The 17,437-nt window shown below is 43.1% G+C and overlaps 1 protein-coding gene across 1 annotated transcript in view; it reads left to right on the top strand.

Moving 5' to 3' along the window:
• The window catches only part of acbd6 (acyl-CoA binding domain containing 6), a 36,915-nt gene extending 25,702 nt beyond the window's left edge, over positions 1 to 11,213 (top strand). Inside the window, exons 7-8 of the mRNA XM_074635354.1 lie at positions 7,293 to 7,323; positions 10,320 to 11,213. Coding sequence (XP_074491455.1) covers positions 7,293 to 7,323; positions 10,320 to 10,474 — 186 coding nt within the window. The 3' untranslated portion in view covers positions 10,475 to 11,213. The remainder of the gene's footprint in view (positions 1 to 7,292; positions 7,324 to 10,319) is intronic.
• The last annotated feature ends 6,224 nt before the right edge of the window (positions 11,214 to 17,437 follow it).

The raw sequence follows: 17,437 nt of genomic DNA on the forward strand, positions 1-17,437 counted from the left end.
CCCAGATTCAATTAGGGCTGGCCCCGGTCTGCAGATCCTTTTATCACGGGAGGCCTTCCCAACACACACACACACGCACACATCTGACAGATAACACACACAGCAAATGCAGGGGAAACACAGGCCTTTACGTACAATACCTACTTACACACAATACATATGTTTGTATGATCATTTCTTGCTTCATCTAGGGATTTCAATGACGATTCTGCATGTGCATTCATTACAAGTTTTTAGCTTTATATCCTACTTTCAGGATAGCTGCTGGTTTCATGAGATGGATCCATCACAATAGACTTTTTTTCTACTTTTGCCCTTCGTCAAAATTAAGTGATCATAATGCAATTTGCTGTAGACTTTTGAAAACTCTTCCTCATTGTTGCATATGGTGATGATTTGAGAGTTAGCTGCTGTGTGATAGAAAAAAACAGATTTACAATAACATTATGAAAAGTATTGTGTGAATTTGGTGGATATTTTTGCATCCGACTTCTGCTCTATAGACCCTTTTTTGACGACGTCATGATTACGTCACAGTGTTAGCTGGAGGCAAAACAAAGGAATGACTGGAGGCAAACACAAATAACATCAGAGAAGTTGGCTAAAGTTGCATCAAAAATGTCATCTTGCTGTGTTGTTGGGTGCCAGAATCGATATTGCATGCATTTGAGATGACAAACAGTGATTCGAGGCTCTAGCGAACTAAAATATCCGCGAAGCCTTTCAGAGATGGAGAGAAAATGTTGAAAAATCAAGGTTCTGTATGTTTTGGAACATGGTAAGCAGAAAAGTCTGCAGAATTATTATAAATGTTGTAAAAAGTGCTGTAAGTTGGTTGTGTCTGGCCCGTGATGTCTGGTTCCAGATGGGACCCTCCATCTTACTCAGATCTGTGTTCTGCTTTCTGATTAATGGCACCTGCTCATCATAATGCTATCTGCTGGAATCTGCATACCAATGATCCCAGTCGCCTATCGATTCACCCCTCATCTTCCCCACACACACACCCTGGAGACTGATCCACACACACTCGCATCCCCTCTCCCTCCCCCCAACCACTGTCATTATAAAAGTCAGCAGCTGCTGCATGCATTGATCATAAATCATAATTGCTTGTCCATTTTTCCCCACTTGTTTAATGTTGCTGTCAGGGACAGTAGGGGGGAGAAAAGGGGGAGGCGGGGAGAGGAAGAGAGGATGAAAAGCCCTGAGAAGGTTTAGTGAGACAGAAAGATGAGAAAGAGAAAAAGAGGTGAAGGAAAAGTTGGAGAAAGAGGATATGATGGTGAGAAAGATTTTAATACAGCTAGTGGCCATTTGAGGAATTGCAGCGTCTACATTAGCTTTTTGTATTCAGCTATATTGGTTTCACCTTTTGAGAAACATGTTGAAAGCGTCTTTCTTTTAGTTTTTGCAGATAACCCACTGCTTCTGAAAGGGTTGTGCTGCTCACTCACAGAGAATAAAACACTCCTCTTGTATTGTGACGTAGCCTAAATGTTTGCCAATCATCTTGGCTAAGGTCTTGTGTGTTTATAGTAATTACACTAATGTCTCAAAATGACTAGCGATGATTTATCGATGTTAAATTCCAGGACCTTTAAGTAGTATTTTTTATTTCCAGACAAAACATTTGTTAGTGAACGGCAGTGATGAAGCCATTATGTGCCGATCATGTTTTGTCCATCTTAAAATGAACACCACTTAAGTTATTGTTACTGTTGAGACTGACAGCGTTCTTATTAGTAGATATTAGAAAGATAATGGACTTGATTACCCATCATATACCAAGAAGCACTGGCAGTTGGATTGGCTGGTATTAAACAACGTATCCTCATTTAACGGTTTGTATGATATCTTACGAAAAGTTATTCCTCATTTTTCATGCGTTTTACTACGAATGTCCAGCAACACGTGACGATTTCCCCCCATTACATGCATACAGTCTTTTCAAAATAAACTTCCATCTTCACAGGAAACAACTTGGTTAGGTTTAGGCAGCAAAACTACTTGAGTTAGGTTTAGGAAAATGTTGGGGTTTGGGTTAAAATAACTACGATAATGGCGTTACTTAAGTACGGAATGACAAATAAGTCAACGTTTGGGTTAAAATAACTATGGAAATGGCGTTACAGAAGTACGTAAGTTACATGACAGATAAATCAGTGTTGATTCTTGTTTCACATGGGGTATGAACACCGATCTCCTGGGCGAAAGTCCGGTGTTTTTTGACCCACCCGTCCACTCCGACCTCCTCCCTATGTGGCGTTTATCGCTCTTTATACTTTCTGGTTCACAATTACGTGGATTACATACAAATTGATTTTGTGTGATATGTACTGTACCTATTACAGTGCATTACTTTTTGTAGGTATAGCTTCGAACGGTGTATGAAACACACTCATACACACTGTGCTTTCTTCAGCCTCAGACCTAAGACAGTGACAGACCTTTAACTTCTAGCCACAATCCCTCCTCTGGCTCGGACACAGACAAACAGAATGAAAGACAGACTGAAACCTAGTTTCAAGAGGAGACGTACTCAGGGGACCTCTGTGTCCTATTTGTATCCCTGACTGAGTTGAGTATCCGCCACGGATATGCCCTTGATCCCTCCACGTAATGCTGGTGTAAACAGCTTGGGCTGAATGTTTGGAGTATTCTTGTCCCGTCGTCCGAGCTCCGTGAAGGCGGACAGATGGAGAAAACAAGTTAAACCACTTTCCAGAAATGAACACAACATCTGTGACAATCCCTTTGTGTCGCAGACAATGTTTTATTTGATCCTCGTTGGCCTCAGTCTGAGTCTGGTCGTTCCTGCCCTCTGTTAGGACAATCTGACTGAGAAAGACACACAAATGTACACACACACACGATCATCTTTCATTGGACCAATTTTGGAGCAGTTACAGTATTATTTTGATCTGTAAAGAAATACGACTGTGTGCCTATAATCTCCCTACATCCTTGATTTGCTGTATTTCTCTTTCATCCATCTTGCTTCACATCATCTGTGTGGTAGAAATGATAGATCGGTGTAAGTTAAATTCAGCAAAACTGCAATTGTACTAATAGATCAATCCCTATCCATGCTGCTCCTAAGCATATTGCTCCACCCCATTAGGGTGATACACTACACAGTGCTGGATCTCTGCTGCTGCTGCTGCTGGTATTGTGCAAGCAGCGGCTTTATTGAGCACTCTGCTGACATCCAGCCCAGCATTTCTGCACCGCAAGGGGAAACTTTGGATGACATGTAAAAGCAGGGGGTTCGGTGTGACATGCCTCCGTAATGGGATGGGAACAGGGGTGCACCAGAGAGAGGGGGGAGAGGTGGGGGTGTAACTGCAGGTATTGGGGGAGTGGTGGGATGGGGATGGGGAGGGGAGGGAGTGTCTCTTCCAGGCTGCTTCCAAAGCAAATGGAAGACAATCCAATTTCCTGTGATTCCATCAAGCCTCCGTCCTGGATGAAGGGGCATTAGGGAACACTGAGAGGACAGGCCGCTGACCCCTCACATGAACATGCAAGAAGCATGTACGCCGCGCACACACACTGGCGAAATGTTTCCTAACAAACATGCACGTTTTGCTTCAAGTCTCACTGCACTTTAAGGCATCTATATTTTGTGCTTGTGAATTATCAACCATTCATTCATACTTTTGTGTATGTGTGTGTGTGTGCTTGTTGAACTGCAGATTAGCGCTCACTGCAGATTAGGGCTTAAACCCCTTACACTTTAATTATAACTGTATGTATTTATGGGCATCAAGGTCTTTCACTTGGCCCCCGGCTGTAAACATCTGTCACTGCCCCATTGTGCCCAGTCTTTTGTGTGTGTTTGTGTGTCTGTGAAAATTAGTTAAGTATGTTTTTCCCTCCATATGGCAGAGCATGCCCGTTTTATTTTTACCGAAAATGCGCAGACAGTAAAGTTTTACCCTTCACGCAACTAGGGGTGTAAGAAAATGTTGATACACACGAGTATCGCAATATTATGTTGTACGATATTGTATCGATTCTCCAAAACGCTTTATCGATTTTTTTATTAACCTCTTAAAAATCTGACGGCATCATATGAAACTAGAAAACCTAAGGAATCCATTGATACTGTGTCATACTAGCTTGTCGAGAAGGAGGTTAAATAATGCTCCAAAGTTACGCTAAATTTTGGCGAGGAAAAACTGGCATAGCCATTTTCAAAGGGGTCCCTTGACCTCTGAAATGAATGAAAATGGGTTCTATGGGTACCCACGAGTCTCCCCTTTACTGACATGCCCACTTTATGATAATCACATGCAGTTTGGGGGTAAAACCATGTAGTTTTTTTGCATGCAGTATAATGATTTCTGGTGTGTTCTTTATACTATGACAGTTTTCCTAAAATTAAACTTGAAAAAATGCAATATATTGCCTTACTTACAATATCGCATGATACATGTCATATCGCCAGATTCTTGCCAATACACAGCCCTACACGCAACTGTATATACATTTGTCAATTCAGTTTCTCTCTCTCTCCCCCTCTACATCATCGTGAGAGACAGACATAATGTCCTCAATACATCACAGGTTGCGATTTGACTCGCAGACAGACAGCATTGTTGTCTTGGGTTAACTACGGCACGCTTTCCACGCTGGTGGCGATTTGCATCTGTGCTCTGTGATCCACCCAGAGGGAATAGAAAGCTCTAATCCAATCAGCAGGTCCCTGAAGTGCTGCCCCGGAGAGAGAGACACACACAACAATAGGATCACTCTGCACCGGGCCCAGCTAGAGAGGGAAGACAGGAACAGGACGAAGAAGGAAAGGAAAAGGATAAAGATTGAAGAGGAGACTGAATGGGAAAGAGAGAGAAAGGTGGATGTGGTAATGAAAGGAGAGAGAAGAGGAAAGAGAGGAGTGACGGTGGGCGAGGTAATGAAAGAAAAGGAGACGAGGGAGGTGTGGTTTGGAGGAAGGGAGGTCAGAAGAAGAAGAAGAGGAGGAAGAATTGGAAGAGAGTAGCAGAAGGACACAGAAGTAACCAAAAACAGGAAGGTGCACGAGAGGATCTGCTGTTGGAAGGGCAAAGGTGGAGAGACTAATGAATAATTTCGCCATAATAGTTTTAGTAATTTGGAGGTATTTCCACTGCGGTGACATTTTACGGTAAAGAAGGAAATGTCACTGCGCCTGCTGGCTTTTAATCTGTCTCTGAGCGTTGGAGACCAGCTTTGTGCGTGGCTCAACGACTGCTCTTGTTCTGGGACTGGAGGCAACAGTTTGACCATTTATCATCATTATGAGGTGCAAAGGCAGGCTGGAACAGTGATTAAGAACTGAATCTCCTGTTGATGATGCCTGTCATATATTGTGTCTTATTTTACCTGCACACACACACACACATTTCCTCATCCCTGTCCCCAATCCACAGTACGAACAAGAATTATATCTCTACCATTGACCCCTTGACCCCAAGTATCATTTTTACCGCACCCCCACAAATCCACATGCACACACAATCGCACACACACATGCACGCAAGAGACTGATTTTCTGGTCACCCTCTGACACTCCTGAGCTGTTGTGTGTCAGGGTCACATAGCCTCCATGGTTAATTAATTTAAAAGATTAAGCTGTAAATATTCAATGTATTTCTTATTGTTAACAAATCACACGAAAAGACCAAAACCAACAATGACTACTACTAACAACTTATTCCTCTGTGCCATAGACCTCCATTGTTGTCATCAAAAACACATAAATAAGCCACATTCTGTATACCATCCTGCTGCTGTAAATACTCATTAATCCGCAGCTGAAAATAGTCCCTAAAAACGACAGTGCCCAGCTGTTTTAGGAAATGACTGAGCCTTTTTTTAAGATATACTGTAGGTATTCAGCGGGGCTGAGTGCCACAGACAGTATAGGGAAGTCAGAAAGTCAGATGGACTAATGCTGCATTCATGTCATATTGTTCAGAGGCTGAGCGTCATTACAAACAGCTGCATGGAAAAAAACTGCTCACAACCGAGTTAGATATCTCCCAATTGATGTCTAAGGTCCAATATTAACACTAATAGAATCAATTCAGTTAATTGAAATGAAGCTACACTGTTTGTATCTGCTTTCACTTGTTAACAAACCACTACAGATTCGTAACACAATAACAGTGTGTCTATTTAATAATGCATGAACACTACCCAAGCAACAGGATGATGGGAGGTTTTCCTGTTCCTCCCATTCTGCCCAAACTAAATACAGCATATTGCATTGTTGTTTGGTGACAATTAGAAAAATATGGAATCACCAGCCTTAGGGGCCCTATTTAAACCATCTATGGCGCAGGTGCATTTAAGGCGTGTCCAACTCCTCTTTTGCAAGTTAAACGGCACATAATCTAGGCTCAAAGTAAGGTGCAAATGGGTTGTATTAAGTCTCTTGACTAATTATAGGTGTGTTTTGGATGTAACATGAATTAAAGGTGCAATTGCACCTGGCACGTTGCTATTTAAATGGCAGATTCAACAAATTGGAGAAGCGAGTGGTTTTCTACTGAGGAAACGGACCTGCTTGTGCGCGAAGTGAAAGCACACGAGCAGATGTGAACCTGCCCATGTAGGCACATCTTACTATCTGAATAATGCGGCCTTTAAATAACAGGAAGATACGGCGCCAGACTTTAGATCAGGTTTTTGTTGGTCAATGGTGCAATCGCTTTCTGCTGCCTCAAGATAGCAATGTGCCAACAATGCAATTGCTACTTACACAACGGCGGGCATGAAAATGACAAATGCGTTGGTCTAAAACTAGCAATGATTGTTGCACTGCACTGTGCGAGTGAGTGTAAGATAGGGCCCTTAATCTTAAAGACTGTCTAAGACCTTCCATCTAGTTTCAGTTCTGACTACAACATGTGTCGGGGAGCCGTTGACATGAGGTTGAGATGCAGAGTTGGGACCAACACTGGTCTGGGGTTTTGGAGCATAGATACGTACTGCTGGAGGCCCCTCCACTGTAATATGTTGAGTTTCAGTAGCTCATTGGTGCAGGTTGATGAGAGCTGCAAGTTGAAAGATTTGATTTGCAGGTCATGTGTTTCTCAAATCAATATCTCATCAATGTCTCATAATTCGCCTTTTGTACAATGAAAACGTGGCACCTTTTGTCCACAGCCAACCAGTAGGAGGTGATTGGTATTTTAGTAGCTGAAAGTTTTCCTGTTGACTCTTGGGGAGTTTGAGCAAAGTAATTTCTCTCATATATATTTTGTTATATGATATTATTAAGACTTGTTTTTGTCTTACAGGATAATGAAGGACAGACAGCGCTACATTATGGTAAGAAGGCCCCTCTTATTAATCTCTACAGTCCAAAATGTTGTATACTCACTTTAAATTTATATTCTTTTTCTGCTATAAAGCTTTTTGTAAGTGTATTTATGTCTGTTTTGCAAATGGTAAATATCTCATTTTAGAACTTCACATCTATCGTACACTGACATCATTATGTTTTGTGTGTGTGCACGCAGCTCTTTATATACAGCAGCTTGTTTTTCGCTCTTTGCCAACATTTGTCATCTTTCCCTCCTCTTCCTCCCACGCTCTCTCCTCCATTCCTCATCTTTATTTCCTACAGTTGTTTTTCACCCAGTTTCTCTTATTCTGTGGGTGCATGTGTGTGTGTGCGTCCTTTGGTATGCATGTGTGGATTCCTGTCTGGTTTTGTTCTGCGTGTGTGTGTGTGTGTGTAATAATCGGCAGGCCTCCCAGAGGAAATCAGCACCGGTCCTTAGACTCCCCTGACCCTCTCATGCCCCAACTCACATGTCCCTGAGGGGCGTTTCCCCCGTCCTCTGAGTGTGTGTGTGTGTGTGTGTGGCTGCACCATCTGTCCCCCGGCTCGGTGGCGTTGGCAAGTTGCATCACCCACCGGCGATCTGCACACACAAACACACTCAGCAGAGGAAGCCCCGAGGATGAGGCATAAAAAGATGACTAATAAACATAAGCGATGAACTCCGAGAGACAAATAGCAGAGAATGAAAATTCATTCCCACCTCTCTTTGCACAGGGCCACAGTGGCTGGCAAGTGATTAATTGAGGGTTTACTGCTCACCATAAATTGTTCTCCTCCTCTACGGCTCCCCCGAGGGCCGGCCACTTTTTACAGCTCAAGGCCCAGGCGAGACACCCGCCACGCGCGCACACACACACACACACACACACACACATACACATACACATACACATACACATACACATACACATACACATACACACACACACACACACACCGCTGGCTAAATAAAATACTGTTTAGAGCAACAAGAGGAGGACTGCAAGCGTGGCTGGAAAAATAAGCCAAGCTTTGTTAGTCTGAAAGATAAGTGGTTGTTATAGTGTTTGATACACACACACACCTTGTGCTATTCATAGAGCACACACACACTTGCTTACACATTCCGATGTATCATCATATCTCATGCACACACACTCCCGCCAGCCACCCCTGGGCTGGAGGTTAAAAGGCCTGGCTGTCAATCACTGTGGCTGCTGACATCAGCGATCATGGCGTAGCACAGAGTCCGCTCTTTAAGAGGAGCGAGCGATTGACACCGACAGAGAAGAGCACTCTGAACAAGAGAGGAAGAGAGAGAGGATGAGGGGGGGGCGAGGTGCCAGAGGGGCGAGAGGTGCATCGGGAAAGCAGGAACCTGCTAACTGGGTTAAGAAAGTGCAAGCCTCCCCCGCTTCCTCCCCCTCATACAGGGAGAGAGAAGACCCTTTTAGTGGGGCACAAATTGCCAATGGGGCAGAAATGAAGTGTTTGAGAGAACCACAGGTCCAGGCCGGTGTCAGTGCCGGGCCTGCAGATGGGCTTTTCATTAACTGCAGCACTGTACATACTGTGCTGGACTACATTACATAGAAGAAAAGGAATGAGGCAAATTTACTCAAACCTGGTTCACATCATCATAACAGCCTGAAATGAGCTGTAGTGATCCATCAAATTCCCAATTATGACATTTATCCAGGTAAGAATAAATGATAGTCACAGTGTAACAACACTCCTCTGCTGATTACAACTCCATTGTTCACTCGTACTCAACAGCTGTACTATCGTTCAACATACCTTTGTGTGAATAAACGGTAGAATGTATTGGAGCGGCGACATGGAGCCGGCTTTTACGGGCCCACCGAACTTTTACCCACAGTAACACTGTGCTTCACTCCACCCACACTACGTTCCGATCCGACCCGACCTGCCAACAGGTGCCTCTTATCACCTAAACACTGCCAGTGTCCTGCATCACAGGTCCAGCCGGACCAACCACCACCCAACGTCAGTTCCACCTAGCTACACCAACATCTAGACCAGGGGTCTGCAACCTGCAGCTCCGGAGCCACATGTGGCTCTTCAGCCCCTCTCGAGTGGCTCCCTGTGGATTTATAAAAATGGAAATGAAAAACTGTTTTTTTGTTTACATTTTCATTTTTATTTATCATTGTTGTAGGTCTATGGTACGACGGTACGACGGAGTTTTAGGGCCACATTGAGGAAAAAATAAATCTGAGATTTAGAGAATTAAGTCATAATATTATGAGAATAAAGTCAATATTATAAAGTAGTAATTTTACGAGTTATTATCTTTTTTTCTCGTAAAGTTATGACTTTATTCTCGTAATATTACGACTTCTCTTCTCGTAAAGTTATGACTTTATTCTTGTTATTACGACTTTTTCCCCCTCAATGTGGCCCTAATACTCCGTCGTACATTTGCACTTTGGCCCTCACTGCATTAGACTTATATACTATATACTTAGACTATAAACTGTGTTACCTTCATCACACTGATCAAATGTTTTGCGGATCCACATAAAGTGGGACACGTGGTCACCCTACTAACATCAGCATGCTAACATGCTCACAATGACAATGTTAAAGTGCAGCTGAGGTTGACAGGAATGTCATTAGTTTTGCAGGATTTGGTCATAAACCAAATTACTGGACAAAGTACTTTTGACCTGATGGTGCTAGATAAGAAGTCAGGAGCTCACCAAAGGATTCATCCTCCATCCTACCAGGATTCATCCTCTGGGAACCAAATTTCATGGCAATCCATCAAAGTGATGGACCGACCAGCAGGCCAACATAGCCATCCATACAGCCGTACAGCTGCTACATGTAGCATGGCTAAAAAGCTAAATGCTTTGCAGAAAGTTTGCATAAATGTTTGCTTTTTTTGTCCTCTTCTTCTTTTATTTCTTTTCTTAACTGTTTTCTCCTCCTTATACTGTAACTCCTCCATTATTATCCTCTCTTCTTTTCGTAGCATCGGCGTGCGAGTTCGCCGACATCGTGGAGCTCCTGCTGAACGCTGGAGCCGACCCGTCCATCAAAGACCTGGAGGGCTCTCTCCCCGAGGAGGTCACTGAATCCAGCGCCATCTCCTCTCTCCTGCGTCAGTACACGGCTCCCAAAGGCTAGATGGCCCACCCGCCACCACCCCGGTCCCCGGTCCCCGCCCCCTGTCCTCGTCTCATCCCCGCTCCACTCGTTCTCCCGTCCTCCTCATTATCATCCCTGAAGAGACTGTATTCATCCCCAGCAATTAGTCAACTCAGATTGCAACAGTTTTATTTGATTATATTTTCAAATACTTGAGGTGAGTTTGATTTTGTTAACTACAGGGTGTAAACTTTAGCCCTTCCATTTGATGAGACACATGAAATTGAAGCACACCACATTTATTTTCATTCATCTAAATACTGTTTATTGACTTTATATGCCCAGTAGGGTTGGGTGATATGGCGGTTACTGTGAATACTGGTGGGGATTTTGCTATACTTAGGTAGTTCTACCTTGAATATCTCTTGCTGTATTCGACCAATGTTGCAGATCAATGAGCAGAACAGCTTATTGGCAATATTGGAATGACAGGATTTGTGCATCATTGTGATGAAATATCTGGATTTGTCAGGTATTTAAATCACTGGACGAACCAAAAACAGACATTCCCATCCACTTATTTTATCTGTAAACGGTAAATTCATACTGTGATAAAATATTTTATACATATCACCCACTCCTACTGCCCAGGTCTGACAATCAGCCAGGCCTTTTAGTCTGGGTCAGCCCTCTCTGACCATCTGTTCACGGTTCAGTTGTTACGTTCAAGGAATGCTTTAATCATTTGTCAATCATCACATTAAAGTCTTCAACAAATACTGACTTGTTCTCTGCTTATTAGATCAGATGATAGTGTGGTATATGCTCTATTGTACTCTAACATTCATAATACAAACACACACTGTAAGCATACAGTGTATACTGCTGCCCTTGTATGAGTAAAACCTACTCTCACATCCCACCTTAGTGAGCACCACATGGAACCTAAAGCAAACATTATCCATACAGATTAAACTAACTGAGCCGAGTTAGCATTGATGTACCTTTTTAGAGCAAATGTAGTTTTTGAACCACAGATACTTTATGATAAGCTTTATCAGAATAAACATTTGTGTTAGAGTTTAAATGCTTTACAAAATATGTAAGTTGCGTAAAGCATCGTCCACAAAGCAAAGAAAGAAATTCAGAAAATGGAGGAAAACTTTGGGGGATCAGACAAAAGATACCCAGGACCAATCCCTGCCTTAAAGACAGCAAGATTAAAAGTCCAGAGAGAGAAAATAAATGGGAAAAATATATATAATCACATCACAACAATTGAAACAGGAACTCTGCTGAGACCAATGATGCCTCCCACAAGAGTCTACGACAAACAGTTCATGAGATTGGCCATGGTGTGTGAATCCATTTAGAAGTTATGCGCCTTTTTGTTATAGGCCACTCAAACTGCCACTCCCCCTTTTTGCCAATTGGCATGGCAGACAACTTCACACCCACACACTTGACCTCCACCCTAATTTCAGCCTCCAAGGGTGAAAACTGTGGCCATCAAAGGGTGGGGAAATTTTGTGGACCAACCGACTGACAGAGTGCTATATAGCTGCTGGTCGCAGCTAAAATGTTCAAACATTACCGTGTTCAAAGGCCAACCAAGTGGTATATTACGATACAAACACAAGTCCAGTGAGACCCCAGTTATTTGGCCTGTCTGTAATATAGTGCTGTCAAACTAATGATAACACATGGCTGGAAATCGTCCTGCTAATTAACTATGTGACACATTAAAACATGATAAAAACTGCCTAAAATGGAAATACTTGTTTTGCAGTCCTGACACACAGCACACTGTTGTTTTAATCCATAGCTTTAATCCACACTTCGACCCAACTGGCCCATCTTCATCGTCCATCACAGCATACGCACAGCATACTGTTCATTGAACACAGACCTCTACAACCTGCCTCCGTAGTGTTATGTCATATAGGAGAGATCTGGATGTTCTCCAAAAATAACCAACACATGGTCTGAGTCTAAATCTGCTTTACTCGTCCTCAAGCCCCTCTGATCAGCACATTCTCTCCGCCTCAGTTCGCACGCACACACGCACGCACGCACGCACGCACACACACACACACACACACACACACACACTCCACCAGATGAGAATACACTAAATCTGGATCCTGGATCTTAACTACAGCTTCACCAAGATGCAAATGCACAGTTAGTACACAACAGCAGGGACAAAGCTTAATCCTTTACACTCTAACACGTACACTCCCTTGCTCCATGCCTGCCCTCATCCCCCCAATGTTTGAACTAACTGTAAATCTGCCTCGACACAAGGCGTTAGATAACCGCCTCAACATGTCTGGATGCAGCCTGTCACTCACTCACAGGTCCATGACAGCAGTAGATGGTCTAACCGGCATTGGTAGTCATCGCCAGGGGCACCACTTCAAATTCAATTCTTGTCCTGACAGCTGTTGTACAGTGGCTTCACCGAATTGAGATGCGAGTGAGCTGTGCTATACATGAGGTGAATTAAAATGTCTCCGCATGATGTCTGTATCTGCATCCTTGTCCTTCCCTCCTTCACAAATCACACGGAAGAAGAAGAGAGCTATTTTTTTTCTGAAAGTATCATCATTCACATTTACAAACTCCAGCCACAGAGCCTTCCTCAATGAAATTTTCTGCCTCTCCCGTCATGAATTTTGAGGAGGAACCCAACATGAGTTGAGAGGAAACCTTTTGAGTATTCAACCTGAGTCTGAGACATGATGCGCTACAATCCCACAAAGAGACGACCAGAGACCATCTTGTTGTTATGAATTCCATCCGCATGCAGCCATTAGGCAGTTGGTGTATCTCTAAAGCCTGTTTGGGGCGCGTTGTTGTCTCCTCGTTGCTTCCTAAACCCCGTTATACTGGCTAGAGGTAAGAGAGGGTGACGGCAGTCGTGCTTCCCCCCCGGCTCGTCTGCAAGACTCTGACACTAAGCCCATTATGCTTCCATTATGGGGCTTCAATTTTCCTCTGAGCTTTTCACTTTTGACACCGCAGCTCCCTCCCTCTCCAAACCGCAGACTCCCCCCCCCCCCCAGGCCCAATATTGTTCAGCCGTTGTGAATATTTATGTATTTTTCGGAGGTGAAAACTAATAAACTTCATTTTCTCAAGTAGTAAACTTAGATACAGTTTTGAGGTACCGGTACTTTGCTTGAGTGCTTCCATTTTGTGCAACTTTATACTTTTACCATAGATGTATAATGAAACCCGGATACTGTGCCGCCGTTGAGCCTTGCTTTCATTTGTTTTCAGTGGCCGTTCACGGTATTGCAGCTAAAAGTCTCCCATTTTCCCCGTAGACCACCATTGTAAAAGAGACGTCTATCAAACTGTTGACAGGACACCTCGAACTGCAAACAAGATCGAGTATGACTCTTTCTATTATGAAGTTTTGATCCATGGAGGTTTTATATTTGTAAAACTTTCCTCAAGCAGAGAAAAGCGATTTTAAAATCGGTGACGTCATCACAATGTGAAGTCTATGGGCCGAGCGTGAGCTCGTGGTCGGGGCCAGCAGGAGAAATACTACTGCTCATATTCAGTGGGCTGCATAACCCGAAAATAAACCTGGAAGCTAGAAAACTTTGGGTCATGTCTAGAAGAAAACCCACAAAGTTGTGAAAACTTGCAAAAACGTGGAAAAGCTTGCAAGTCTCGCTGCCCGACGACCTATCCTAACGTTAACCATTCGTGGTCAATGCCGAACCTTAACCATCTTGCGAGAGTTTCCCAAATTGTGGGTTACCTTCTAGACCACATCCATGTTCTAGACACAACCACTTTTTTGGCGTATGTGCCAGGTGACCAATTCCCATTGGAATGAATAGGCATCATCTTGGGGTCCGGTATCCAGTTCTTATAAATACATCCATTACTTTTTTCTACATTATATTTTGGAAGGAAATAAGGCTTATTATTCCCCAACAATTCTTTATCCCTAAGATGCATCCCCATGTTGAATAGTAGACATATTGCTCTTGTACAGTATATAGTCAATTAATTATCTAATTAGGAGATGATAACTGGACATGTTTCGTCACTTACTGTCTATAAGTAGGGCCACATTTAGCTGTATTTATGATCAAAACTTAGCAAGTTACACATTTCAGTTCACATAAAAAAATAGAAGAGCAGGGAATGAGTGTGTTTACATGTGCATGAGTATCCTGGTTATGATCAGGTTTTTGGAGTATCCCTGTATATTTTGTGCATGCGAACATCGTATCCTTGTTTCAGAATCCTTGCTAAACTCTTATCACAGTTTTGAGAAGCTTGAATATGCTACAGTGGCATGTAGACACCTTGTCCAGGTTTCTGATCCTTCTCTGCCAAGTTACGTCGTAGTAAGTCAGTAAAAGAAGAAATATGACGGTAAATGATGTAATGTAATGATGATCAACAAGCTGAAGTAAAGGGAAAGGCTGACCTCAGTAATGCAATGCAGATCATAAATTGTGTTGTCACTCTTGTTTTCCATTACCAGTGATCAGATGCAGGCTCTAAATACAAAAGAGTTCAGACAGCCGGACGCCAAAACGTGTTCAACTGTTGAGGTAACTCAGTCAGTGAAGAAACGAGTGGCTGAGATGTTGAGAAATCTGATGAGAAACCTGGTTACTGTCAGAATAATGAGTTCAAGGATATTACTACTAATTCCGAGTATTTTGTTCTGTTATTGAAAGCTGTGTTTTGCGATGTATTTGCGGATGTGTGTGTGCACCTCTTAAACAATTCCTCCTGAGGGACTCCTCCATCTCTCCTCCTCATCACTCTCATCACTCTCCTTTTCATCTTTCTCTCACCGTCATTCTGCATACTGGCTCTCTCTTATCTTTTACCTTTCTACTCCTTTCTCCCTCCTGTAAAAGCAATACCATGTCGTTGCTTTGGCCAGCTCTTAATGCAACCCTTTACCCCCCTTTTCTCTTTACGCTGCACCCTGAGCAGCTTGGGTGGGAACCCAACAGTAAGCAGAAATCCCTCTGCTGCTGAAACACTTCCCACTAATATCAGAGGCCCATTCACTGGTGGCCAGGACTGTGTGTATGTGTGTGTGTGTGTGTGTGTGTGTGTCAGCTCTAAAGCTTTATGTGTAGTTTATGGTGATGAACAAGCGTTTCTGCCATCCACCAACACTGAGGACCGGAGCTTTCAGACTTCAGATAAGCCGACAAACAGTAAAGACTCTTTTTACAGCATCTGTGTCACACATACAGACATGAAAACCACTAGAGGCCGAGGCCTTCAATACAGCACATATATTATCATCACTCCAGTATTTATCATGGTTTCCTCAGGGTCGGGAACCCTCCTCCTTTGGTTACGTGTCATCTATCCGATATGTGCAGCAGGATAATTATTGAGTGGAAAAAGGCCCAGTTTCACATTAAAACAGCATTGAGCTCACAACCTTGAGGGTGTCATTGAGAGGCCTCTGTTTGACTCCAGCGCCTCTTTAAGACTCACTCCGTCATCCTGCGGATCATTGTTCACCGCGGGCCCGATGGAGTCGTTTGGGGAGAAAAATGCCCTGTCTTGATGCTGCGAGATTGACTCTCGGGCCAAAACAAATCCTCTCTATTTTGCATGTTAATTTATTCCCTTTCTGCTTCAGACGGAAAAAAAAACTGTTTCCTTCAGGAAGTTTGTAATAAAAGCCTTGCGATCGATGATAATGGCATTTGTGCTTGTGTTTGTCATCTTCGCAAAAGCAACAGTGGTGGAGTTCCCACAGATTTATTTGTATACTAGTGCTGTAAGTGGCGTGTAAATTATCCTAACTGTCTGTGTGGCTTTTTATCTTTGTAAGGCCGTACTATTAGAGCCTATCCATTAATGCCCGTAGCCCAGCCAATCAATGCTTAAATAAAAATCAGCTCAATTTGTAGCGTTTTATGCAAACGTGCAAACTCCGACCAGGCTGACTCTTTGCTTTTTGTTTTTATAATGTAACAGGAATAGCTAAAACACAAAGGAATCGATAACACTTAAGTTTGGGTTAGGTTGGCCTGCTCTCAGACAAGTGCTGCACATTGCTGCATACAAATGAGTTTCATACAGATGTACACTGTGGTGTAATTTCATTATAATTCTATACATAGTTAGCCAACACCATAGTTACAGGGAATAAATCCGCTGTAACCTGAGAGGTTTTAGCGATGCAGTGAGAACAATAGCAAAGGCCGAGCAGCCACACACACAGTTTATGGTCAGGGCCATAACTAAAAATGAGGTCATGTCCTCCGTATTGTTTCAGGAAATTTTAATAACACGTTTTTCAGTTGTTATTATCAGGGTATTTGATGCCTTTATTAGAAAGCAAACAGTAGAAAGATTGCGGGAAGTGAGGGGAGAGAGAGATCGGGAATGATGGGAGACAAAGGCTGCCAGCTGGACGCAAACCAGTAACATTGTGTTTCATGGTCGGTAACTTAAAGAGAGGACCTATTATGCTTTTGTGCTTTTTCCCTTTTCTTTTAGTGTGTTACATAGTTTTTTTGTGCATGTAAAAGGTTTGCAAAGTTGCAAAGCTCAAAGTCCACGCCAAAGGGAGTTACTCTCCCCCACAGAAACACTGCTCCCGAACTGCCGGAAACGCCTTGCTTGAAGTCCCGCCTTTTTTTCCGTAACGTGGTGATGTCAACAAGTAACACATTTGCATAATACCTGCCGAGCGGCTAGTTTGCCCTCAAACAAAACTAGTTAGAGCGGAGCTGGAGCGGAGTCCGAAGAGTTTAGTTTGGTTGAACAATCATAACAGCGGGCCAGTTGACCAATCAGAGCAGACTGGGCTTTTCGGGAGGGGCGGGACCATCATCAGGTCCAAATTTTAATTTGTCCAACACTTTGGTCTAAAAACCTGTAGAACGATTCCCATTCCCATCACCCCATCTGTACTTTGTGTTGAGCGCTAATTAGCAACAGTTAGCATGCTAACATGCTAAATGAGATGGTGAATGTGGTAAACTA

Source organism: Sebastes fasciatus, chromosome 5 (genome assembly GCF_043250625.1).
Source record: "Sebastes fasciatus isolate fSebFas1 chromosome 5, fSebFas1.pri, whole genome shotgun sequence".
NCBI lineage: Eukaryota > Metazoa > Chordata > Actinopteri > Perciformes > Sebastidae > Sebastes > Sebastes fasciatus.